This window comes from Falco naumanni, chromosome 3 (genome assembly GCF_017639655.2).
Source record: "Falco naumanni isolate bFalNau1 chromosome 3, bFalNau1.pat, whole genome shotgun sequence".
In the NCBI taxonomy this organism is placed as follows: domain Eukaryota; kingdom Metazoa; phylum Chordata; class Aves; order Falconiformes; family Falconidae; genus Falco; species Falco naumanni.
This window is the reverse complement of record NC_054056.1, coordinates 107,879,396-107,905,752: the sequence shown is the minus strand read 5'-3', so window position 1 is coordinate 107,905,752 and position 26,357 is coordinate 107,879,396. Positions and strand designations below refer to the sequence as shown.

Here is a 26,357-nt window from a genome sequence, read left to right as displayed (position 1 = left end):
GCCGGTTCTGTTCAGTATCTTTTATCGATGATCTGGACAAGGGGATCGAGTGTACCCTCAGGCAGTTTGCAGATGACACCAAGCTGGGTGGGAGCACTGATGTGCTGGAGGGCAGGAAGGCTCTACAGAAGGATCTGGGCAGGTCGGACCGATGGGTTGAGGCCAGCTGTATGAGGTTCAAGGCTCACTGCTGGGCCCTGCCCATGGGTCACAGCAGCCCCAGGCAGCGCTGCAGGCTTAGGGCAGCACAGCTGGGAAGCTGGCCGGGGAGGGGAAAGGGCCTGGGGGGCTGGTCTGTGGCCAGCTGAACATGAGCCAGCAGTGTGCCCAGGCGGCCAAGGAGGCCAACAGCATCCTGGCTTGTATCAGAAATAGCGTGGCCAGCAGGACTAGGGAAGCAGTTGTCCCCCTGTACTCGGCACTGGTGAGGCCACACCTAGAACCCTGGGTTCAGCTTTAGACCCCTCAGTGCAAGTCAGACATTGAGGTGCTGGAGTGTGTTCAGAGATGGGCGACAGAGCTGGGGAAGGGTCTGGAGCACAGGTCCTAAGAGGAGCAGCTGAAGGAGCTGGGGGTGCTCAGCCTGGAGAGGAGGAGGCTCAGGGGAGACCTTATCGCTCCCTACAACAACCTGCAGGGACGTTGTAGCGAGGGGGGGTTGGTCTCTTCTTCCCAAGTAACAAGCAATAGGACAAGAGGAAATGGCCTGCAGTTGCACCAGGGGAGGTTTAGATTGGATTTCAGGAAAAATTTCTTCACCAAAAGGGTTGTCAAGCACTGGAACAGGCTGCCCGGGGAGGTGGTTGAGTCATCATCCGAGAAGCTATTTAAAAGATGTGTAGATAGGGCACTTGGAGACATGGTTCAGTGTTGGACTGTGCAGTGCTGGGTTAATGGTTGGACTTGATGATCTGAAAGGTCTTCTCCAACCTAAATGACTCTATGCTACATGTACTCACTAAACATACATATATTATATAATCCTACTCTGCCTTCTGTCACTGATTGCAGCGGGCTATGCAGAACATGATTCTATGAATCACTGGGGTGGAGAGACGGAAGGGTTTGATGTGTTGCAGACTCCCTTTGGAAGCTTTGCTTTAGCTTTGCTGGCCTACAGCTTAGGTTGATACTTGCATGTGCAGGAAAAAAGGCAAGGAATTTCTGTCCTAAGTATCTCCAAGGTGTTCTGATACTGTTTGAGATCTACAATTAGATGGAAATTCTTGCAGTGGAATGACCTTCAGAATAATTTTCAACCTGGTCTAGTGGAAGGTGTCCCTGCTCACTGCAGGGGTGTTGAACTAGATGACCGTTCAAGGTTCCTTCTAACCCAAACTATTCTATTCCTGTGAACAATTCAAGTAGGAACGGACCTCTACAGGTCGCTTGGTTCAGCTCATAGGAGAGCCAATTTAGATCAGATTTAGTTTTTTTCTATAAAATGTCTTGTTCCTTGCCTAGGAAAGAACTGAAAGTGGTTTGTTGTGGTTTCAGGAAACCTGATTTGGTGGTGTTACTGTTACAGCAAAGGGTATTCCTACTGCTTTTGTATTGGTAGTGTATGAATGTGGATAGTCTCTGGAAGTCAGGTACTATGAGTCATCATCAGCATTTCTAACACCTGGATAAACCAAGAACAAGAAATTGTAGAATCATAGAATGGTTTGTGTTGGAAGGGGCTGTGAAAGACCATCTCATTCCAACCTCCTGCCATGGGCAGGGACACCTCCCACCAGACCAGGCTGCTCCGAGCCCCATCCAGCCTGGCCTTGAGCACTGCCAGGGATGGGACATCCACAGCTGCTCTGGGCAACCTGTTCTGGTGTCTCACCACCCTCACAGTAAAGAATTTCTTTGTGATATCTAATCTAAACCTATCCTCTTTCAGCTTAAAAACATCACCCCTTGTCCTATCACTGCATGCCCTCATATAAAGTCCCTCTCCAGCTTTCTTGTAGCCCTCCTTTAGGTACTGGGAGGTGCTGTAAGGTCCCTCAAGCCTTCTCTTCTCCAGGCTGAACAAACCCAACTCTCTCAGCCTGTCCCCACAGGAGAGGTGCTCCAGCCCCCTGAACTTCTTCGTGGCCTCCTGTGGATTTGCTCCAACAGGTCCATGTCAGTCTTATGCTGGGGGCCACAGAGCTGGATGCAGCGCTGCAGGTGGGGTCTCACCAGAGCAGAGTAGAGGGAGAGGATCACCTTCCTCGACTCGCTGGCCCTCAAACCATGCTGCTCTGTCTAAGCAGATTGCATTAGTTCAGTCTTAGGTAGATAAAGCCTTTTCTAAAATTGATGCTGAGATTATTTAAAAATACCCCAGAGACTTTGTCAAAAAAAAAAAACCAACAGAAAAACCTTTATGATTGTTGATTTAGTCTTGTCCATATCTCATTTTAAAAAGTGCTGATGGTATTATGGTAGCTTTTTATGGAAAACTTCAACTTGAAATTTCATTAAAACAGTTAATTTAAAAGAAGAAAACTAAGCAATAACTAGTCATTCAGCCATCAGCAACATTTCAAAACAAAGGTGGGTACATTCTAACAAATGTCATTAGTCTTCCTGGAGGCTGAACAATACACAGTAATTGTGGTTCGTCTTTCTTGGATGTTTTACATACGACAGATTTTTTTAAATCAATGTTCTGAGGTTGCAGTGATGTGTATTTAAGGAATTCTAAGGTCTTTATTTCTATATACTGCCCACTGTCTCACTATAGTGTGGCTTAGTATAATTACAATGTTGTCTGTCCCAACCTCTGAAGAACCGAGAACTCTGCCTGTAGCCTGGTGATAAGCAAAGACCAAGACTCCCCTCCAGAATTGCCTGTGCCTTTGAAAGTTCTCACATTTTTTGATGCCAGTTCTGTTGGGCTACTAGGAGGAGGGTAGCAGTGGATACTACAGACTCCTCTGACTTACTGGGATTCCTGAGAGCCTGAGTCTCAAAAGCAAAGACATGTTTTTCTGCTGTTGCCTTTCAGTGTGACCTTGAAACTGGGTTTCTGTTTCTAATACTGGTTTTGATGATTAATTTTACACTAGTGATTGAGCCGGCACTCTGTGGTAGCCACTGTGATGCTGTAGAAAGTTGCCACCTCAGTGCCAGAGCCTCAGTAGTACTATTTGTGTCACCATTTTTGACCTTCCCTGTAATACTTCAGTGTTTCATGTTCAGTTTTGCACAAGAGTGATAGAGATCAAACGTGTCTCGTTACAGTAAAGTTGTGAACTGAAGAAATGGGAAGAATTTTGGCTTTGCTATACTCGCCCATTAGTCCTGTAGAGGTTTTCATATACCGCTGTTGCAGTCACTGCATACATCTTTCAAGTTCAGTTCTTTGATAATTCAGTTTCCCATAGAAATATTAGTAATTGCAAATCTCCATGGGCTGTTTCACGGTGCATTTTCTTTGTCTCAACTCCGTAGCTGTAGTTATTTTTCTAGTCTTAATTCAGAGGTTCCCCAGGCTCCCCAGATGTTGTCAGAAATGAATTTTGAACATTCCACACCTCCATCTGGGCTGGCTGGTGCTCTTGTCTCTTCAGTTTGAGACCTCAGGGAAGGATCATGTACAAGATTAGTGTCAGCTTGAACACTCACCTTACAGGTAACACTTGTCCAAAATAAGCATAACCAGATTCAGAATAGACTTTAGCTTAAATATCCCTAAATATCTCTTTGGGTCTTGAGATCCTCCAGAGCATTAAGTGTCTTCTCATGTTGCTCATTATTGTCTGGAGATAGGGGTGTGTGATGTGGGACATTGATTTTTTGCTAGTGGTAATGCACAGAAGCTTTGGAAGAGAAAGGGCCTAGGTGCTTATCAGAACTTTGAGTTAGCTCCCTCTGTATTTCTCAGATGCCTTCCACCTCCCATCCTTCCAGCCTTGGGACTACTGGACCATCTGGTTGCTGCTGTTTGGGAGGAGCAGTCAGGAGGGTTGCAACGTGCAATAGAACAGAAGAATGATGCTGCTTTTGTCCAGAGCCCTCACTCTGCAGCATAGGTGCTGTGCAAAAAGTCACAAAAGTACAAATGCACAGAAATCATTCTTTTAAGACAAGTAACATGTTATTGCCTTCCTCTTGCAGCTTGGAAGCAAGCCCATAGCTGGGGCTTGTGAGATTAGTCACTGGTCAACTCTTACAACATTCCTGTGCTGTGCTGAATGACTGAGAGCTGACCTGCTGATTTTAAGCCCTGCCTTATGCTTGTACAGTTTCTGTCTCAATATATAGTCTTTTGGCTGTGATGCTGTTAACAAGCATGTGATTTTTTTTAGGTCTTTTTCCTTAGTGACAGCTAGGCCTGGGCTCTGTAGATATGTTTTTCCATTCCCTTCCAGCCTCTCCAGCCTGTCCTCTGTCAAGATGTCTCTTCTAGCAATAAGCAATCTTCTCCCTTCCCTTGGTGATGGTGTAGCTTGTGCTTGGTGGGGGCTTGAGCTTCCTTCGCTTTTCCCTAGGATTGACCCTGCTGAGGATCTTAGAGACGTCTGCTCTCTTCCCCTCGTGTCGTGGCACCCTGTCTTGTGTTGTACGGGGTGTCTGTTCCCATCTGTTTGCTGGCCATAATTGAGGTTATGCAGAATTCCAGCTCCTCTTTCTCCAGGCCCAACGTATGTGCTGGGTTTCTGCTTGCTCTGTCCTGGTGCCAACCCTGTTCGTGCTCCTTTGTCCCCCCTCTGGAGTTACTGCCCAGCATGGTGCTGACCTCTTTCCCTCTCTCTTTGCCTGCGCTACTTGGATGCTGCTCTGACTCTGTCCTGTCTCATGGAAGGAGTGGATGCGTAGGGAGCGGGAGGCAGCCACACAGCAACTTGAGGAAGAGGCAGAGGTGAGGAGCATGGTGGGAGGGTTGGAGAGTCACAGAAAAGGGATGCAACTGGACTTGAAGGCCGGAGAAATTGCTAGAAGTGCACATTCCCCATAACTTACGTTCTCCACCCCCACCCCCACCCCCCAAAAAAAGAAAAAAGACTTGGGTATAGGAGAAGATACCAGAAATTAAGAAATCTGTAATGTGATTGAGGAAGGAATGGTGGAAAACAGTGGCTAGAATTAGAAAGGCAGACAGAAACACAAATGCAAAGCGAAATCAAATGAAATTATACAATGAGTGTGAGTTAAGGTTGAGAAAAGATACTGTAGAGGAATTGTACATTTGCACTGCCAGATGTCTCCAAATTCAGACTGGAAGCCTTTCTGGATGCTATTTGGACAAAACTGGTATGTATGTCATGTTCTCCGCTCCCCCTACAAGGGAGTGGACATGTGCAGGTGGGGGCAGGAGGAATGGTGGGGATCTGTGCACTAGTGGGTGACCAAGGGCCCAGAGCAACGTGTTCCCTGCAGGATTTCTCAGGCCCGCCCTCTGTCATGGATCCCCATGGTTGCGTTTGGAACAATTCCAGGTTCATTTTCAGGCAGTGGGGAACTTTCAGCACTTTGGAGATAAGGCCTTGCTTATTACTAGGGGTGGTGTCCTTTTAATTGCTCTTTCTAGTTGATTTAGTTGACTGCGGGCCTGATCTCTTCCTGGTGTTTGTGTTTTTTTGCTCTTCCCCTTGCCCCTCTCCAGAATATCACCAGTGAGCCTTTGAGACTGGACTATCGGACCCTGGCTGCTTTGCCCAGCAGTGGCTTACAGAGAGTCAATCGCACTGTAAGTGAGGGGCTGTTGAGGTGTGGGTCCATGCGTGGGGGAAGCCGTGGTTCTTCTGTCACTGCCCTCTCCTTGTGCCCTGGTGTGAGAGATGACAGTGCTCTCTGCAGAGGAAAACTGGGAAGCAGAACTGTGGTAGCCTTTGACACTGGAACAGGAGGTAGCCACAAAAGAAAGATTAGAGTATGGAAATAAGGAGAGCAGAAAGCCAGGTCGCTTTCCATTTTGGAAAGGGAAGCAGCCTGCATAATTGCCAAGGCACAGGAGCGTCTTGAACAAGGCAGAAAGAACAGCCCAGCAGGAAAGAAGGGTACAGTGAATTTGGCATGGAAGGAAGCAACTCCTGAAAGCTGCAGAGGAGGGAGGGGAAAGACCTTCCTGGCACAGAAGATGACAATGTTGCGTGCACAGCTAAGTTGTAAATTCATTGTGGAATGGTGTTTGGAAAGGAGGAGGAATGCAGCGTGCTGATACCAAAAGTATTGACAGAAAGTCAAGATCCAGCTAGGACTGCAAAAGTCGAAGTGGCAGTGATTGCATATCATGACTTAGCCCTGATAAGGGATTCTCCTGCCCGTGACCTGCGTTTCAGTCCCTCATAAGTAGTGGCAGCTCAGCCAAGAGAAAATCCAGGTTTCACAAACTTCACAGATTACAAAGTCTCTCCTGTGTTGTTTAAAATCTCACCTCACCTCTCCATCTTTGCTTTCTTTGTTTGTGTTTTATCTTCCTTGCATCGTACCTGTTCCACCGCGTTTCTGCCTGCTCCTTCACACACATCTTCAGTCTTTACCTCCATTCCTTTCCTCCTTTTGCAGCAAGACGACTCTGCTGTCATCATCAGATTCTGCATTCCCATTCTGTCTTTTCAGAATCATCTCTTTTACCTTTACTGCTTCCACTTCATTCCATCCAGACAGGTCTCCTCTTCTATTAATCTGTCCTCTTGTTGACTTCAGGTCCTCTTGCTTCTCTGCTTTCATGCTGATCAAAGCCCTGCTTTGTCCCCAGCTTTGTCTCGTTTTGTTCCTCCCCATACTCCCCAGCTTTTGGCTTTTCTCTCCCGGCTATTCACACAGAAAAGTGTTACCAGGAAAAGATTTAACGTATTTTTAGCCTGTCTTAGCGTAACTTAGTAGATGGAAACAGGGGGAGAGCCAGCCCCATGCAAGCAGCTGCCTCTTTGCTGGACAGCCCTAGTGTCGTCCAGAGCAGAGCAGCATTTGAGAACTTGTGCCTTAGCAGCCCGTGTCAGCCCAGGAACGCCTGGCACTGGAATGTGGGGCTGAACACGCTGGAATGCTGGGGTGTATGGGCAGCATCTATAAATGTCCCATTTCAAGGGAAGGGCCAATTGGTGCCCATGTTTATCTTTTTCCAGCTGTCATTTGCCCAGCCCTGTCTTAGCTGTGTTTGAAAATGTGTGTCTGCCTAGATCATGAGTACAGGGAGATACGGGCTTCAAGGACAGCAGGGTTCTGGTGTTCCCTCAGGAGCTGCACCTAGCCTGTTTGGTGGCTGCCTGGAAGACTCACACACAGATCGGTCCAGCCAGCAGAAAAACACGCGGTTCAATTAACAGATTATTAATTCAGATCTCCAGACACTCTGAGTGGATTAAGATGACTAATGCTATTGCCCAGTTCCTGTATTTTTTTTTTTTTCCTTTCTTTCCTGTCTCTAGGCCAGCTTGCTCATTACATACATTCTCATTTAAACAGTGTCTATATATCTTTTGCTGCCATATAGTTCCCTGCAAGGGAGTTGTAAGGCCTGCCTGCTGTTCTTCACACTGTTGAGCAGGAGGACGTGCAGACCTCTTTGTCATGACTGCTGTAGATTGTGGGTGGAATTTGTCATGAGGATTCCCCAAGAATTGCCCCCAAAGAAGGGGGCAGATGGTTGTCTGTCTTGGATTAATCTGTATTGCTGCACATTGGTTCTTTTGCGAGCAAGATTTAACAGAGGCTTACTGAGATGCAAGCTTGTTTTATTTGTATACTTTTAAAACCCCAACTGAAAAATTCTGGTTGAAAGCTGCACGAGAACACTCATCTCAGTGATGCCCTCTGGCTATGCTGGCTTCCCAGTACCTTGATGTCTGCAGAGTTCCCAGTGCGCTGCCATGTCTGGATACTGCCATCACAGTAATAAAAGAGCTATTATAGTCTGTCTTCTGCATAGCACAGGCTTGAAAACCATCCCCGTGAATGACTGCATCTAGCCACAGCAAAAAATTTCCAATCCAGTGTTGCCTTCTAGACTATAAGAAGTGAAGATTTTACATCTGTCATTAGCATGTCACCATGGTTAATTAGTTAACAATCTGTACTTTCTAGTCTGAATCTGTTTCTCATCTATTTCTTGCCCTTGATTCTTTCTCTGTTCTTGTTCATTAGATCTAAAATTAGATTTGTTTCAGTGTCTGGGGCAAAGTGATGGATCAGAACTGCAAATGCATTTCTTCTGTATTTGCCTTGGAGGATGCAGGGTAAAACATGATTGTCCTCTCTGCTAGACCAGGGAGTGACAGAGGCAAGCCTGGGAGAAGCACACTGCATTGCCAAAATCTTTGCTTGCCCAAAATAGTAATTGTTGCTTGTCTGATAAAAATAGCCCACTGTGAAGTAGAGGGAGCGAGGCATCCTGCACTGGAATATACACTGCTGCAGCAGAAGCACTGGAGATTAAAGCGTGGGGGAGATGAAGCTAAGTTCCAGTCATGTCCATGAACAAAATAGGGATTGAGGCTCCCTGTGGACTATCAGACTTCATGTAGTCTTGGTGGGATGCCCATCTCTACAGTACCCTAAAAGTGTTGTTTAATTTTTCCCTTTCTGCAAAGCAAGGTAGGCCTTGGTGGTGGGATTCACCTGGAACCTGGCTTGGTCAGTGTTTGTGCTCTTCTGCATGACAAGGGAAAGTGGCCGTGGTGTTGAAGGGGCCTGGCTGTAGGGTGGACAAACCCACTCTGCAGTGGTGGATCGCTGGTAGCAATTTAATTACAGCATCCCCAGTGAACAAACAGTGTTCATGAAAGTTCTTTTTGCCTGGCATAACTTGTATGTGCACTAGAGCTTTTGCTAGTGTAGTTTATGGCATTCAAGGAAAAGAAGGTTGGAATTTGTGGTGTGTGGGTTTTTTTTACGCTGGGGATTTTTGGTAGGGTTTTTTTACGTTGGAAAGTCAAATAGCTACAATAGCAAAATTTCCAAGGGTAGCACAGGCTTCGCTGTCTGAGGAAATACGATATGGGCCAGGGCTCTGCCAGCCACTGCTTTAGGTTAGGCTGGGGTTGAGGGGTTAGGGGAGGGCCTCAGAAATTCCTGAGCCTCTCAGCTGCCATTGTAGTCACCAGCCCACCCAGCCCTTGAGAGCTATTTTTGTGAACGCTGCCATGACACAGGAGTTGGAGAATGTGCTCTGAGCAGAAGAGGTCTTTCTGCTCCCTGGCAGGCACTTGGATAGAAGGAGATTTGATCATTGCTCTCTGATTATCTCTGCTTCCCTGAAGAAGGCTTTGGCCGGGGTAACAAACTCTATTTTTTAGTATTAGAAGAGGAAAGGTCAGTGCTTCATTTTGGATGGGTGCAGTTGAGCCTAGGCAGAACTGGAGCCCTGTTTCAGTCCTGCATTCAGTAAGAGTGCACAGAGGGATCTGTGCTCTGTTAGCTGTTATTTAGCTCCCTGTTACGTCTTGGTGTGTATTTTGATGAAGTGGGGCCGTAAAGCATCTTTGTCTGTGCAGGTGTGATGGGAAGGCAGGGGGTAGAAGATACGGTGATAACTGTGTAACTGTATGGAAATGGATTGGAGCGAGGGGAGAGGTGATACGGGGCGTGACATGACAGTGCTGGAACTAGTTGAAAGCATGCTGGGGTGAGACAGTTGGTGTTTGGCTGTGTGATGGTGGAGTTGAGTTGAGGATGTGCTGCAGTGAGATGGGAGAGGATGTGTGCTCACGCGGGTTTGGGCAGTCAGTGTTGCTAGAGAGCAACGGTGTTAGTGGTGAGCTGCTGGAGTGCAGGCTGGAATGTGTATGAGAGCTGGCAAAGCGCAGGGAGCACGGTTGTGCCTGTCAGCTACTTGGTGGATGTGGTGCGTGCTGACAGCAAGGTCCTCTCTTGGAACTAGTATTCAGGATCGCAAGATTGGTGGTAGAGTAGAAGAGGGAAGGGATGGTGGTGTGGGCGTTAGCAGTGAAATTCTTCTTTCCCCTGTGCTTCAGCATCAGCAGCTGCTCTGTGTTTTCTCCTTCCTCTCCTTTACTCCATTCTCCTTATTTCTTTCTGATCCTTTTGTTTTCCTCTCAGCTTGTTCAGTATAATAAGGCCAGCTCCAGAACGGAGGGCGACTGCGCTATGCTGTCCCTGCCAGTGGCGCAGGACAGCCGGGATCCATACCCAGAAACAGCTGCAGGCCTGACCATCGGAAGCGTGGCCAGCCTTCCTCGGGACCCCGCACCACCTGACAAGTGCACGAGCGGGGCAGAACAGCCCCAGCTAGACAAGCAGGATCCCACGGGTTGCCCCTTGTCCCGGGACCAGATGCCAAAGACGCCAGAGCAAGAGTGTCTGATCGACTCTCAGCCGATCCTCTTCAGTGAGAACCCCTTTGTGGTGGCTAACCGCAGGGGGAAGGCAGCAGGCAAGGCTTGCCTGGGGGGCCCGCCCCTGGGCTATGGCAGGGGGGGAGTGCTGAAGACCAACCTTTACTCCAAGGCAAGCGGTCCCACGGCATGCTGTGTGTGGCATGCAATCACGCAGTGAAGGCCACCTGCCTTCTACTAAACCTCCGCGCATGCACCGGACCCCAGATGCCGGCCAGCACGAGGCCTGTGCGGCGGGGGCTGGTCCCACCTAACACATGTGCTTCTCCAGCGTTGCGTGCGGAGGCTGTCAGTCGCTGACGGTCGGTGAATTGTCTTCCAGCCACTAATGCACCCCAGCCGTTGCCGAGTGTGCATGCTGCTGAGCCCCTCTTTGAGGGGAGGCAGTGACGTCAGGCCCGACTTTCCTGGTGTCTCTCTGGGTGGGCGAGAGCCAGGCTAGGAGCAGCCGTGTTCCCTGTCTGCTGTGGTCGTGAGCGGGGAGCTGACGGGGCTTGTAGGAGAGCGGCAGCGGTGTCGCGCTTCTCTGGGCCTCAACAAACAGCTGCTTTTAGACTTCGGGAAACCAAGAGGCGGTACAGCTGACGTAGTTCATCTACAGCCCAGGAGCATGCTGTTCTTTGAAGCGACACATTTCAGTATATCTAGACTTCCAGATTTCAAGGGAGAGCTTTGCTTTATGCTGTGGGAAATCTGTATTGAACTTTCTCACGGTCGCACAGGAAGCCTGTGGCAGAGCAAGGGCTGGACCCAAAAGCTGGGGTGATCGGCACCACATCGCTCTCCCCTTCCTCCTTTCTCAGCCTTTTGGGAGGTCTAAGAAGCAAAAGAGCTGCTAACAAACAGACACGCACACACGCAGAGAAGAAAAAACCAACCAACAAACAAAACAACACCCAGCTGTAGTTCTCTTAGATGTTTTTAGCCTAGTTCCTTGGTGAGAACTTTTTTTCTACAGATGTGTAGGCAGATAAAAGCATAAAGCAAGGCATGTAGTTGAATCTCTATAACCTCTCAGTATATTAAAAGTCAAAGGCTGGTTTGGATGTTACAGATAGCCAGCTTTAGAGTTCAAGAGATCAAAAAAGCGGCGGTCACAAAGCACTGACCCTTTTTGCAGGCAGACTTTACGCCAGATCAGCTAGCATCGCTCCGGAGGCAGGTGTCACAGTTAGCTGGAGCTAATCTAATTCCACCTTGCTGTCAGAAGGGACCGGTTCCTCCCGCCTCTGCACGTTCTCCTGTGTGCTGACACCAGAACTGCAGCACTCATGTGTCAGCTGGGTTAGGGAGCTGAAGCCCCTGAAAAAGCGTGTTGTAGATCAGCTCCTTCCTTGGGGTTGGTGCATGTGCAGGCACACGAGGGGATATGGATAGTCGTAGCTGGAAGCAAGGTAAGCAAGAGCACTCTTTGCAGCGTTTCCATCTTTAGGCATCTACAGTACTTTTTAAACCGTGTTCCTTAATCCTGTGGACAGGCTGTAGGTAATTACTGGGGCTCTGCTCTCTGGTTCTGCCTGTTGGGGCTGGCTGTAGGCTGGCGCAGCCTGAGCGTTGGTGATGCTATTTTCCTGTGGAAGGGGCAAGAGCCCTGTCTTAACTCTGCTCTGGGCTACTCCTGAAGGTCTTACCAGTACACTCAACAGCCATGGATGTGGCTGGGGATGAAGCTTGTCTCCTTTTAGTTGGGAGTGGCTTTTTTTGCTTGGTGTCTGTACAACGGGAGATTTGCCTAGGCTGTCGTCCAGTCTGTTGAGGGCTGAAGAGAAGCTGGGGGGTGAACCGGGGAGGATTCCCAGGGATGTCTTACAGGGCAGAAGGCTTTAACCTGATTCAGTTGGCCTTGCAGGGCATTTGGATATTCCAGTGTTTAATGTCATTCCCTTGCTGTTTCTAGCACTTCTTGCAAGTTTCTGCCATGTGATGGCTCCTTTTGGGCCCAATGCTAACTCTGCTATCTCGCGGCAAGGTGGCCCATAGCTGGCCTCCGGCTGGGTGTTGGTGGTCTCCCTGGCCTCCTGGTCATATGGCTAAGGGAGAGGCATGGAAGTTGCTGCTGCACAGTAACTGTTTAGCTTTGTCTTCTCTCTTTCAGGCTTCTGCGGGCGAGTCTGGGACAGGAAATTCCAGGCGTGAAACGCCTTATTCTCCTAGTAATCAGCAGGTGAGACTGCCCCCCGGACAGGCAATACGGGAAAAGGCCGGGAGGCGTGCGTCCAGGGCAAGCAGGCAGAAAGGCAGAGGAAGCTGGGTATGATTTCCATCCTTGAGTGTGATACCTTTGAGATGGAGGGGTATCCATCACAGCAGGCAGCTAGAGAACTAGGGGAAGAAGTCTGCTCTTTCACAATGTCTCAGAGACCCGGGAGTATAATTAGCTAGTCATAAACTCAGTGGGAAGTTATTGCTCTGAGGGGTAACTTAATTTGTGGGGTAGTAAGCAGGGGAGTACCTAGGCTGACTGCAGAATGGTGGTTGTCTGTCTCTCTTGAGAATGGCCTCACCAGTGCTTTATACATTTAATTCTGGCAATCGGTATGTCAGAAGAAATGGAAAATTCAGGATCTGGAGAATCATCTCGAGTCTGTAAACCCGTGCTACTCAGTCTCCCGAAGAGATCCCTAGTTCTGTTTGTGACACTGCCAGCAAGCCACATCAGCCGTTCGGAAGAAAATCAAAGGATCCTGCAGCAGACAGTTATAGGTTAGCCTACCCTTAGGGAATGATTTTCTAAAGCTCTTCGGTTAGAGGCCAGCTTTCACCCTGAAAATGAGAAGTTTCTTTATTTGTTGTAACTTTTGATATTTTTTTTAATTATTTTTTTTGTCAGCATTACTTATTCTTACTAGCCGTTCTTATATCAAATCTCATCTTTTCTTTTAAATCTTGCTAAGGCTTTGATCTCAGTTTTCACCCTGTGGCAGTAGGTTTCACAAGGTAGTTGAGCCTTTTGAAGTTAAATACTCTTAAATGGATTTTTTAGATTTTCCCTTCACAGTCATTACATGTTATTGTTTTTTATGTTAGCGTACTGGATTGAACTGAAAATTGTACTTTGTACTTCATCTTTAGTTGTTTTGTGTCTGTTGCATTCCTTTTGGAGTGGAACTGCTCTCCAGCTATTTGGTCCCACTATGGCACTTACCTGATCTTTACCTGAGTCATTTCAGTTCTCTAAGCTGGACAAAAGCAGTCTGCTTTTTTGCTAGGTCAGTTCAGCTTAGTGAGATGAATTGCATCATCTTGGGGTGAGGTGACAGTTAACACAACTCAGGAGAAGGGCCGGGACCATGTGGCTGGGAGCAGTGAGCAGGTCAGTGGAGTTGTAGTGAGCAACAGTTCACTCCATCTTCTGTTACTTCCTTGGCCTATCTTGCATCTCCCTCAGTTCTTAGATCCTTTGAAACTGAGTGACCACCACAGTAGGATTATAAGATACTATTAATTTCAGTGCTTCCTCTTCTAGCTACATATGTTTGTTTATTTGCTTTTCTGACAGCAGTTGCATACTGATTGGAGGTTTATTTTGGGGTGTTTGTAAGTTTTCCTTTTTACCACAAGTGCGCGTTTTCTTTGAGATTTTTTTTTCTATCTAGAAGGAAGTGGTGTGGCGATGATACTCCTGATTCTACAGCAGAAGGAGATCTAGAGATAAATTTGCTCTGTCTGTATCCTCAGCTGTCAGTTGAAAAAGAAGCTCAAATCCCAAAGGGTGGCCATGTAGCTGCTCATGGAATGATTTAGGATGAAAGGTCTCATCTAAGACCATGCTCAGAGGAGGTCCAATTAGATCAGGTTACTCAAGGCCATGTCTGGTGAAATTTTGAACACCTAGAGATGGAAAGTCTGCGTCTTTTCTAGGCGCCAGCTCCAATAGTTGACTACTATCATTGTAATTTTTTTTTTCCTCCAAACTTGTGTTTGGATAGAATGTCCCCTGTTCCAATTTGTCATAGGCAACTTTCATAGTACCCCAGTGCTTTTGTTTATCAGTGTTCTGGCATTGGAGGCAAATGTCCTTGCCACTAGCTACCCTCTGGCTATAATGCCATCTGCTCTTCTAACTCAGGATGGGCTTGCTCAATGCTAAATTGTTTGTCTTCAGAGTCTACTGGTTTGTCATTATCCAGTTCCTGTGGCAACAGTGACCTCTCTGTCTTCTCAAGCAGTCATCGACCTGACAGTGGGAACTTTCCAGGTGAAACCGTTCACTCTCTCCTCTGTAGGCTCTGAGAAGAATAAACAAGGTCTCACTAATGCGTTTTATGGAGTTAAGAGCACCCCAGAAGCATTTTTGCAGATGCATCCATTTGCCTTTCCAATTTTAAGTTGAATGTCTCAAATTCCCAGTTACGTAGACTTGCTGTAATTTGTAGTCTGTTCTGTCACTTCAGGTTTTTTGTGTCATGAATTCTCTGTAGCTTCAGCAATGTATTGAATAATCTATACAGCTTTTTCTCGGTTTTCTCTGTTATCTCTCTGTTCGGAGATGCATATGCCATGAGAGATCCTATTAATTTCTTGAAGCATTTGTAGCCAATTTCATGACTTTGTCCTTTATTTTAGTCTTTTAAGTCCTTCAGCAGGTTTGCTCGCTGCTTTCATTTCTGAGATCTAGTCTGTGTGTCATTTTGATAACCTTTTCCTTACTTGGTCTGTGGCTGTTATGAATTAGTGACTCTGGCAGTTGTTCTTGAAGATGCCTTGGTGCCGCAATGCTGAGCGTCTTGCTAGTGGCGTTCTCAACCCTGCATTCTGTACCTGAGCTTTCTGTCATATTTACATGATTTAATACTTTCTGGATTAGAGCCTTCCACATCAGTCTCCTGCATGTCAGGTAAGGTTGTATCTGGTAGATTTAATTCTCTCTGGACAGTGAATGTTATACAAAATGGAACAGGTCCAGCACGTAATACTGGAGGACACAATCGCTAGCCTTGTGGCTTGTACATTTTCTAGGAGTTCAGGAGACTTGTCCTTCAGGTTGTTGCTCCACATTAGAGGTTCCAGAGAATTGTGTATCTTAATTCTCTGCCACCATCTATTTTAAATGTAAATTCGTTGCTTTTGACATCTTGTAGTCCAGCCAGAATGTATAGCCTTATTTCAGAGCTCTCAGAGAATTACTGGGCGAAGCTGAATCCTTTGTCCTGAGGCTGACGTCGCGATGGTCTTGCCTGGCCTTGACTTCTGCAAGCTTCTGATGGGGGAGGAAGCAGGCAGGGGGAGGATGGAGGTTTGTGGTGGATCAGTCTGTGCGTGCCAAGGAGGGCAGAGGGGCTTTCTCCACAGCAGAGAGCAGGGAGCTGTGTGGGGACACTGACAGCTCTGGGTAGCTAGTCTCTGTGCTGGGAAAGGTGCTTGTCTCAGCCTGTCACGCAGAAAACCCAGTCTCTTCGTTTTCTCTCCCGTTCTCTCCCCTGATGATCCTCCCTGGCATTACCCCTCTCCAGACGCCTGCAGCCCCTCGGCCTGCTCACCTGTCAGGCAGGGAGACCCGCTTTGTAAGTGCCCCTTGGTGTGCAGTGTGCGCTGCTGCTCCGTGCTGCTCTCACCCAGCACCGCTGCTCCTCGTCCCTTCCTCCAGCTCTGCGTTCCCCAGTTCTTGGGCTTGGTGTGCACTGAGGGCTTGCTGCAGAGAGCAGCACCCAGGACGGCCAGGCCAAGGCATGAGAGGCTGTTGTTCCCCGCTAGCCACTGCTGAGATGGCATCTGTGAACGCTTCCTGGCAGAGAGGCTGTGGTGCTGATGGCTTTGCTCAGGCTCAGTAGCAAGCGCAGAGGGCAGGGGATGTAAACAAGGGCCAGGACCAGCTGAGCTGGAGCGGAGAGGGGGAGGGTGGGGGGTCCGTGCGCAGAGGTGTGCAGGGGGAGTGGTGAGTGCCTTCTCACACAGCAGAGGAGCTGGGAGAAGCTCTCGCGGGTGGGCTCTGGACTGCTCCCCACATGCAGAAAGTATGGCAGGGCTTAGTGTGGGACTTGGGGCCTTTTGCTCATTACAGGGCGGGCAGCGGGGCAGGGGAGGAGTTGAGTTTTGTGTTCATTCTTTTGTGGAGCAGGGTAAACTAAAGGCTTCCTGTATGGACTCCAGATTTACACCTGTGTTTCTGTTTTCAGGCTTCCATTAACTTCATTACATCACAGGATGACAGCAAATCAGTAAGTACATCCACCGTGAGACCTTATTGTAGTGTCCCTGTGCAGTCTCCAGCGCATAGAGCTTGCCTCTTCTGTGTGTGCTCACTGCCAGCCCTGCAAGCCTCACTGTTGGCTCTTGTTCTGTCTTCTTCAGTCCTCCACTTATACCTGAAGTTTGTACAAATGCACTGTCTTAAAAATTGTCAGTTTGAAAACCTGATGCAAGTGTTTTTGCGGGTTTTGTTCCTGTTTACCCTTACAACTTTCACTTGTGCAGTTCTTGCTGGCTTACTCAATTCCTGCTTCTACTCTTTTTAGTATTAGATGTTCACTTTCACCCAGCATCTAGCAGTGATGACATATAGGTCAAATCTCCGACTATTGTCTCTGCTCTTCTATCTGCATTTCTAACTGGAGCCCTAGCTGGCTCTCAGTTCATTTTCATCCCCAGCTTTGGCCAATACCCATTCCTGGCTGATGTTTTGCTACTGTGTCTTCTGTTCATGATGCTTATGTTCTCCAAGCTTTGACATACTCATGCCATACCCCTCTGACCCTTGCAGTTGCTACTTGTATGGCAGATTCTCCCTTTGTCTCCTGGCCTTCTCTGCAACCCATTGGTCCTGTTGTGATCGTGACTTGTCTGAATCTCTTTGCCTGTCCAAAATACTTGCACTAGAGGCATTGTTTGGTGTATGCTTTAGTAGCTCTCCCAGTAATAAGCAGCAAGCAGCACAGCTGAGGAATTGAGCTCAGATGCATGAATTTGTCTTATTCACCTGCATGGCAGAGACATCTAGCTGCCCTAACTGCTCATTTCTCTTCTCTCTCTCCCCACACCCTTCCTGTGCCTTTCCCCCTGTTATGTGGTATTGACACAAGCAGACCAAGCCAGGCGTCATTCAGCCTCTTTCCCGAGTGCGACAAAATGCTGCCTCACGTAATTCGGAGGACGGGGACAGCCCCAACCCCTTCCAACAACCTGAGCTGTGCTTCAATATCCAGAACTCTGTAAGTGGCCTGCAGTTCCTTCTTGCTAAGCTATGTCTATATTTAGGTTGCTATAGTGCGGCTGTTTCTGGTGGGTAGGCTGAACTCTCCCTCCCAGCATGGATTTTGTAGTTTAAAGACCACACGCCATAGCCAAGGCTGGTCTTGTTTATGCATCAGTCTGGATGCCCTGGGTAAGAACCCTTCACAAGTAGAGTCACGGACAGTGCATCCCATTTATTTTTTGAACATAGATGAACCTCGCCAGCCTGCCTTGTGTCTTCATTTACCCATTCAAAGAGTTAGTGTTGTTGCTGAAATCCCCAGAGCAGTTACAGTTTTAGGTCCTTATTTAGGTGTTGCATTCTGTTGAGCCATAAATCTTTTGGAATCTTTGTCTGTCAACGTCATGCATCTTGGAACAAGAACCAATGTCATCTTGCTGATAATAAGTTTTATGATTTGCAAAATGATTGGTTTTGAAAGATGAATATTCCCTGGGCTGTATGTTGATGGGAGAGAAAGATGCAGGTATTTTGGTCTTTGTCATGACAGAAGCCTTGCATACCCGCAGTATAGTCCTCTTTTTATTGGAGATTATATGACATGGTACCAAATTAAGAGACCTGATTTGCAGACAAACAGCTATATGTAATCCATGTAGTTGGCCAAGATTCACACATTTTACAATCTCTTCTGGTCTTGGATGTGCTGTTTTTTAGCCTGTGCAGAAGGGAACATCATCAAACAACATCATTTAGCCTCCATCCAGGACAAAGAAAAAACACAAACACCTAAAACTGAGTTAGTACAGTTAGAGGGATTGAAGGAATGAAGCAACTAAAGGGGATTTGTCTTCTAGTAGGAAGGAATGTGGAGGTTTCATTTTCCCCCTACTCCCATTTATTTCTGTGATGCTCTGAGCAGATCATCCCAACTCTTTTTTCCTGCCAGAATGTGATAGGAGAGGTCACAGGGAAGATAGATAGCAAAAGACCAGCAAAGACAAGTGGTGAGCAGTAGGAGGGTCCTTTTAGATCTTATCAGATGTTTCTGAGTAAGTGGAATTCTGTGGAAGGAAAATTTGAGATCAAAAGCAGGTCTTCTACAGATTATAGATCCCTGAATGGGTTGCCACTTTGCTTTAGGAGATGGTGACCACTAGCCTTGAAGTACGAAGTACACACTGGTTGTTTTCTAAACAGAAGTACAATAGCCACTGTAAAAAAAAAGAAAAAAGAAAAGAGAATAATGGTTCCCCTCCCATGAAGAAGGCCCCTGTAGTCAGAAATGCCAGATAAATCCAGGGCTTGTCTTCTAATTTTCTAATAAACTAAATGTGGCTTGTTCAATCCAAAGTGTAGGGGTCAGAGTCAACTGTATAGGCTGTCTTATTCCAGCCCTGAAAGCCCACTGATGCAAGTAGGCATGTGCTAGTTGAATTGGGTGGAAATCCTTAAGGACTGTGACAACAATATGGCCCCTTGGCCAAGAGATCCATCACAAAGTTCTAGTCCAAGTCAGTGAGGACCTGTACCACCAGAAGTATCATTCCTCCTCCATCCAAGAAATAAAACGGGGCTGTGATTCATGTGCTGCTGAGTATAACATGTATGCAACGTGCTGCTCATGTTTCTGCCGGAGGCTGCAGGAGCTGTCCCTTACGTATTCCACTCTTCAGGCTTTGCAGGCTGAGAGTTGTGCTGTGTTTCCGCCATGTTTGGGTTTTTGTAACCTCTGTGGTTATCTTTACCTTCTGTCTTTGTCCCTGTAGCAAAAGCCACCTTCACCACCCTCTCCTGACGAGATCCCCATCAATGTCAAGCAAGCATACAAGACCTTTGCAGCAGTGCCCTTGTCACACCCTTTGCTTGAGACACAGGTAACTAGTGCTGGCTGGGGGGGGGGGATGTTACACAGCTGTACAAACGCAAGAGTGAGTATCGCAGGCAAGCGAGGGAAGTATGCGGATAGGAAGGAGGTAGTGATTTGTTTCCTCCAAATAAAGCTGTCTTGAAGGAGGGATGTATTGAGGTCCCCTTGGAAGCTGGAGTCTTATTGATGCTGTGGATGGTCACCCTGCAGAGTCCTGTCCGTAAACATATCAGTTCCTGAAAGCTCATGGAATTCCATGTCACTGTTACTCTCCCCGGACGTTAGGATGCTGTTGCATAGCCATGCTGTTCTGATATTAAAGAAACTCTAAACATCCAGGGCCAGGCTAAACCTGCCTGAGGAATTTTTTTATTAGATTTTGATCTTGAACTTCATTGGAACTATCCAAGTTCTCCCCTCCCTTGTACTTGAATCATGGAACCGTTCAGGCTAGGTGAGGCCTCTGGAGGTCTTCTGCCTCGGTCCTCCATGCAAAACAGGGCAACCTTGGAAGTTGTATGAGGTTGCTCAGGCCCGGTCCACTCGAGTTCTGAATTTCAAAAAATAGACATTCTGAGATCAGTGTGGGCAGTCTCTTCCAGTGTATGACCATCTTTGCTGTGAAGAGTTTTTTTCTGTATGTTTTATCAGAATTTCTTTTACTGCAACTTGTGTCTGTTGCCTCTCATCCTTTTGCTGTGCATCTCCAAGAAGTCTGACCCTGTGCTCTGTAAACCACCCCTCCCCCCCCAGGAAGTTGAATACAAGAATTAGGTCCCTCTCTCCTGAGCTTCTTCTTTTCCAGGCTGAACAAGCACAGCCTTCTGAGCCTCTTTTCAAATGTCATGTCCAGCAGCCCCCTAAATCATTTTGATGGTCTTCCACTTGACATGCTGCCGTTTGTTAGTGGCATTCTTGTACTGGGGAGCCCCAGACTGGGCACACTGCTTTTCTAAGTGCTGAACAGAGAGGAAGGATTGCTTCCCTGGGCATGCTGGCTCCACTCCAGCAGCCCAGTATGTGGCCAGCGCTTACTCTGCAAAGGCATTGTCCTGACCCATGTTCAGCATGCTGTCGAGACATCACCCATGCTGTCCTCCCTGCCTGTCCTTCCTGAAGAGCTTGTATCCGTGCATGGGAGCACTCCAGTTATGCGAGATCTGTGGAGCGATCTGTTTATAGACAGTCATGCTGTCACTTTATTTACTAGACTGAAGAAGCAGAACACTGTCCCCTTTGACACCTCATGTTTGGAAAGCCCCTCTGTTCTCTAAATTGTCTTACTGCTTTCCTTTTTGCTGGCTCTTGTCTGAATTCTTGCTGGCACATCTTGGATGCAAACAAGAGATCCTTTTTCACAGATTTCTTTCTACTGTGTTGTTTGTTTCTTTCTTTTTTTCTTTCTTTCTGCATCTTAATTGCCAATACCTTTTCTTACATGTCAATAGATCATGCTTACCTTTTTAATTATCACACTATACTGGGAGCTGTGGCTATTCCTGCAGTGGCTTGTGACAGCAACTTTGTGTTTTATCTAAGCTAATCCTGTCCTCCCACTGTCTACCTTGTCTTGTGTTGGTGCTCATCTAGCCACATACTGATCTGGTTTGCTAAATTAACATTGGTCACAAGTCTTACTTGAGTGTTTGTAGGGTTGATTTTTGGTCATTTTAGCTTTTTAGACTGATTTACTCAGAGTGGGATGACTGTCAGTAGAAGCTTAGAGTTGTTGTTGGCCAGGTCCAGGATGAGGAGGAAGTGGAACCTGTCTCTGTTGGCACCTGTGACCCACCAGATGACCTAAGTTGATGAGTCAGGTTGTATCTTGTACGCAGATCATTTCTCCAGCTTCATAGTCTCTAGCTGGTGTATCCTGGTTTAAGGAACAATTACTGATCCTGAAGTAGATGACTTTGTATTTTGCAGTATTAAATTAAATTCTTTTAATCCTCTTCAAATGAACCTGTCATTCCAGGATGATGTTCCAAACTATTTTGAATTTTGACGATGCTAATCCCCATTCAATGGCGTGGGATGAATGACATAATTTGCAGAGGTCTCGGACAAGTCTGCATTTCTGTGAATCTCTAGGCTGGTCTTTGCCATTCACAAATTTTATTCACGCCTTCTTGGTTTCCAGGTCTAATTTGGCAGTGAAAATGTTAAGCTAGGTTGGTCACAAAACTGATCTTTGAAATCTCAGACAAATCTATACATCCTCTTTGTTTGAGAAGTTATTTATAAAGGAGGATATAAGATTAATCTTCATTGCACTTGTTCCATTTTAATCTCTTCTATTTATTTTTGTTTTAATTATATTCATACGTGAATATTTCTGTTGATATTGAGCAGACTGATAGCTCTGCTGCTGAAATTTTTTTCTCTGCTTCTTGATTTTAAGGATATATTAGCTATTTTTTAGACATGAACTGCCACCCAATTAAACAAGCAAATTAAAATTCCATGCTTGTCAGACTTGCCATTTCACAAGTCATTTCATTCAGAACTGTTGAACAGTGATTATCTTGTTCCTGCAGGTGAGTGTATTGAGCTCTTAGGCTTTCTTCTGTGTTAGCAGCAATAATTTCTATTTGCAGACATTTGCATCTTAGCTAGAATCCTTCTTTTTTCTTCTTCCCTTCTCTGTTATTGTGCTCCTTACTTAGGAAAAATTAAAACTTTCTGTTAGTTTTTGGAGTGCATTTGAATAAAGTTGAAATTGAGGGTAGTCACTACTTGCTCTACTTGCTCTCTTCTCATGGTTCCTTTTCATTTGTATAATTAAAAAACTTTCATATTTTTAATAGCTTTTTGGCAGTTCTCATTTTACCCTTACTGATTTCTGGTTCACAGGTGGATTTTGTGAATCAGTTTCTTTTTCTGCCCCCTTAGTTCTACTCATCCAGTGTTCTGTTATTTATTCTGGTAAATATGAACTTCTTTCCTTCCTGACAGTGTTTTCGCTTCTTAGAAATACATTTTTGATAGTTGCATCTTTGTTTTAAAGAAAGTCTAAACCACTAGCCTCCTGCATCTTAAGCTAAGCCCCCTACTCCAGTTCTTCACCTAGTTCCCCATGTTTTTGAGTTTCTGCCCTTTTAAAAGTTGTCACCATTTGTTTCTGTTTAGCCCTCAATTTATCATAAGTCCTTATTACTGACGAATGCTAAGCCTAAAGTGTCATAGTCTTGGTTTAATTCTGGGACTGTTCTGTGAATCAGTCCATCAGCTAATGTCTGGAACTGCTGCTGTTTATGTGCCATTGGTGACACTTGGCAGGAGGGCAGGGGTGGTGGTAGAAAATTTTCTTTTTAGAACGTGTCCATTTCTCTGTATTCTTAGGAATTGCCTGGTCAGACCAGCACAGAGAATCCCAAAACTGCCCTGGAGGTGAGTTGTGGTGGCTGGAGCTGGAAGTAGGATGGGGACTCGCAGAGGATTCAGGCTTTCATGGCTGCGGATGTGGAGACAGGATCACAGCGAGGGCACACAGGGGGAGGGCTGGGGAGGAGGAAGAGGGTGTGGAGCACGTGGCTGGGGTGGAGCGCGGGGCATGTGCTGGGGGTGATGTGGGGACAGAGGTTTGGCTCGGTCACTCTGTGTGGACAGTACCGGTGTGGCTCTTGCAGGTGGCCACGCACAGCCCCAGTGGGTTGCACAGCCCTGAGCAGAGATCCTTCCGCGAGAGGCAGAAGTATTTTGAAATTGAGGTGAAGCAACAGCAGATGGATAAGCCTCCGAAGCGTGTCTCCCTGGTAGGAGAGGATGACCTGAAGAAAATGAAAGAGGAAGAAGGTATGCTAGAATCTGCCCAAGGATATTTTCCCTGTTAAGTGAATCCTTTCTCCGTGGGAGGCATGAGAGTTGTTTTTAAAATATTTAATAAAAAAGGCTATGCAGCATTACCACTTTGCAGTTATGGTAGACAGGTCAGAATAGGATAGACTGTTTCAGCTGAAGGGACCTACAGTGATCATCTAGTCCAACCGCCTGACCAGTTCAGGGCTGACCAAAAGTTAAAGCGTGCTATTAACAGCATTGTCAAATGCCTCTTGAACACTGACAGGCTTGGGGCATCAACCGCCTCTCTAGGAAGCCCGTTCCACGGTTTGACCACCCTCTTGCTAAAGAAGTGCTTGCTAATGTCCAGTCTGAACCTTCCCTGATGCAACTTTGAACCATTTCCAGGCATCCTGGTCCTGGCTCCCAGGGGGAAGAGATCATAGAATCGTTTAGGTTGGAAAAGACCTTTAAGATCATCCAAGTCCAACCATTAAGATCAGCACCTCCCTCTCCACATCCCCTCCTCAGGAAGCTGCAGAGAGCAATGAGGTCGTCTTTCAGCCTCCTTCTCTCCAAACCAGACAAACCCAGAGTTCTTAGCCGCTCCTCACAGGACTTGCCATCCTGCCCTGTCACCAGCTTTGTTGCCCTCCTCTGGACACATTCAAGGACCTCAGTGTCCAAGTGGAGACAAGTGGCATTTCTCAGGGGTCTGTATCAGGACCAGTGCTGTTTAATACCTTTGGGGGCAACATGGATGATGGGATTGAGTGTGGCCCCAGCAAGCTTGCTGACAACACTGAGCTGTGTGGTGCTGTCAACATGCTGGGGGAAGGGATGCCATCCAGAGGAACCACGACAGGCTTGAGAGGTGGGCGTGTGTGAACCTCATGGAGTTCAGCAAGGCCAAGTGCAAGGTCCTGCACCTGGGTCAGGGCAACCCCCAGTATCAGTACAGGCTGAGCAGAGAATGGGTTGGGAGCAGCCCTGTGGAGAAGAAATTGGGGGTGCTGGTGGATGACAAGCTCAACAGCACCCGGCAACGTGTGCTCGCAGCCCAGAAGGCCAGCCCTACCCAGCGTGGCCAGCAGGGCGAGGGAGGGGATCCTCTCCCTCTACTCTGCTCTCATGAGACCCCAGCATAAGACTTAATGTCCTGCTCTGCAGCCCCCAGCATAAGACTGACATGGACCTGTTGGAGTGAATACAGAGAAGGCCACGAAGATGCTCAGGGAGCTGCAGCACCTCTCCTATGGGGACCGGCTGAGAGAGCTGGGGTTGTTCAGCCTGGAGCAGAGAAGGCTCCAGGGGCACGTTACAGCAGCTTCCAGTACCTAAAGGGGGGCTACAGGCAAGCTGGAGAGGGGCTTCTTATGAGGGCCTGTAGCGATAGAACAAGGAGGAATGGTTTTAAACTGAAAGAGAGGAGATTTAGATTAGATGTAAGGAAGACATTCTTTACGGTGAAGGCGGTGAGACGCTGGCAAAGGCTGCCCAGAGCAGCTGTGGGTGCCCCATCCCTGGCAGTGCTCAAGGGGCTTGGAGCAACCTGGTCTGGTGGGAGGTGTCCCTGCCCACAGTGGGGGGTTGGAACTGCATGGTCTTTAAAGGTCCCTTCCAACCCAAAGCGTTCTGTGATTGTATGATGACCTTCACATCCTTCTCTGGTGGGGCCCAGCACCGCACACAGTACTAAAGGTGAGCCCGCACTAGCGCTGAATACAGCAGGACAATCCCCTGTTTTGACCGGCTGGTTCTGCTGTGTTTGATGCCCCCCGGGATGCAGGTTGCCCTCTTGCTGCCAGCGCACACTGCTGGCTCCTGCTGCCAGCCGGCACCCCCGGGTCCCGTTCTGCAGGGCTGCTCCCCAGACGTTCCTCTCGCCATTTATACTTGTGCCTGGCATTACTTTGTCCCATATGTGGAATCCAACGTTTGTGCTTGTTAGATTTTATGCTATTCATGATTGCCCAGTCCCTCTGCAAGGCCTCATGTCCCTTGAGAAAGTCAACAGCACCTCCCGGTTTAGTATCACCAGCAGACTTGCTCATGGGGCTTTCAACTCCTGCATCCAGATGGTTGAGAAAAATATTCAACAGAGCTGGCCCTAGAATTGAGCCCTGAAGAACACTGGTTGCCTGCAAAGTGTTCTCTTGCCTTGCAGAGAGCAGCCTGGTCCCTTTTGTCCCCGATTCTCTTGTGAGCTATGTCTGCCTGCCTGAGGGTTCCCCCGCTCTGCTTCCCAGGGTGGAGACCCATCACCAGCATTCCAGGCTTCGGTCCCTCCCAGAGGCGCGCAGGAAGATCAGACTCAACACATGTATGCAGATTTCTAGGGCTGCCCACTCTTGGGAATGGGGTAAAAGAGTGCACACAATTTATACTTTGAGGATGAGGACATTCAGCATGATGAACTGTCGGAAATCTGTTCTGTAGAGCATCCAGGAAGAGCGTTCAGTGAATTAGGAAGGAGGGACAGAGGGAAGGGTGTAGAGTTTGTTGCATCTGCACCGTTAGTGGAGTGGAGGAGAAACAAAGGCACCCGTGGAGAGGGTATGGAGTTAAACCACCACAAACTTGCAGGGACAGCAAGCGTAAGGGCCTGCCCGAGGTTGCATCTTTGTGGGTGTTTCGCGAGTGCTTTTGTGGTATGAGTCTTGCCTTGTTTTGGCAGCTCGAAAACTGCAACAGAAACGTACCCTTCTATTGGAGGAAGAGGCAGAAGAGGATGAGATGGTAAAACAGGTGCCTGAGATGAGCATGCAGTCCAGTGTCATCATTGAAGGAGTTGAGTACAAGATCGAGAGACTAAATGGAAGGAGTGTCCAGGCTCCAGCAACTCGGTAAGACAAGACTTGTAGCTCGGTACCACCCACATGTCAGAGGTGTCCCAGTATCAATAATTTTCAGGCAAGACAGCTTGGCAGTATTTCTTCTTTGGCATAGAAATGGGCAGGCTTTTCCAGCTCGCTCTTTTGGAAGAACATCTCCTTCAGCTGTGCACTTGGGTATGTAGGGATGTTGATTTTCAGAGACAGCTGGTTCAAGATAAGCCCTGATGCTGAACCTACATCTGGGGTTTTTTAGGCTTTTGTTTCCCGGGTTCTCCTGGACTTGTCCTCCAGGTTGCCTTGATGTTCTTTTTCTAATTCTGAGGCATAGGTTGCAGGAGAATAAAGCTGAAGCTGTCCTTATCTGACTCTCTCTTCTGAGTCTTTGGTACAGACTTCTTCTCTTTACAAACACTTTTACTGTTAGTCTTACAGTAGCTGAAAACACTTACCCTGTCATT

The 26,357-nt window shown here is 47.4% G+C and overlaps 1 protein-coding gene across 28 annotated transcripts in view; it reads left to right on the top strand.

Annotated features, from left to right (window-relative positions):
• Window positions 1–26,357, top strand: part of SCRIB (scribble planar cell polarity protein) — a 116,886-nt gene that overhangs the window by 71,620 nt on the left and 18,909 nt on the right. For 9 of the 28 annotated variants that reach the window (XM_040585380.1, XM_040585385.1, XM_040585384.1 and 6 more), the window contains 10 exons: window positions 4,787–4,843; window positions 5,588–5,671; window positions 12,376–12,444; window positions 15,734–15,784; window positions 16,397–16,438; window positions 17,300–17,428; window positions 19,182–19,289; window positions 22,625–22,672; window positions 22,912–23,077; window positions 25,740–25,908. In XM_040585380.1, the coding sequence (XP_040441314.1) occupies window positions 4,787–4,843; window positions 5,588–5,671; window positions 12,376–12,444; window positions 15,734–15,784; window positions 16,397–16,438; window positions 17,300–17,428; window positions 19,182–19,289; window positions 22,625–22,672; window positions 22,912–23,077; window positions 25,740–25,908 (923 nt within the window). Of the gene's footprint in view, window positions 1–4,786; window positions 4,844–5,587; window positions 5,672–9,984; window positions 10,393–12,375; window positions 12,445–15,733; window positions 15,785–16,396; window positions 16,439–17,299; window positions 17,429–19,181; window positions 19,290–22,624; window positions 22,673–22,911; window positions 23,078–25,739; window positions 25,909–26,357 lie in introns of all 28 variants that reach the window. The other 19 variants (XM_040585387.1, XM_040585383.1, XM_040585397.1 and 16 more) reach the window with 16 other exon arrangements.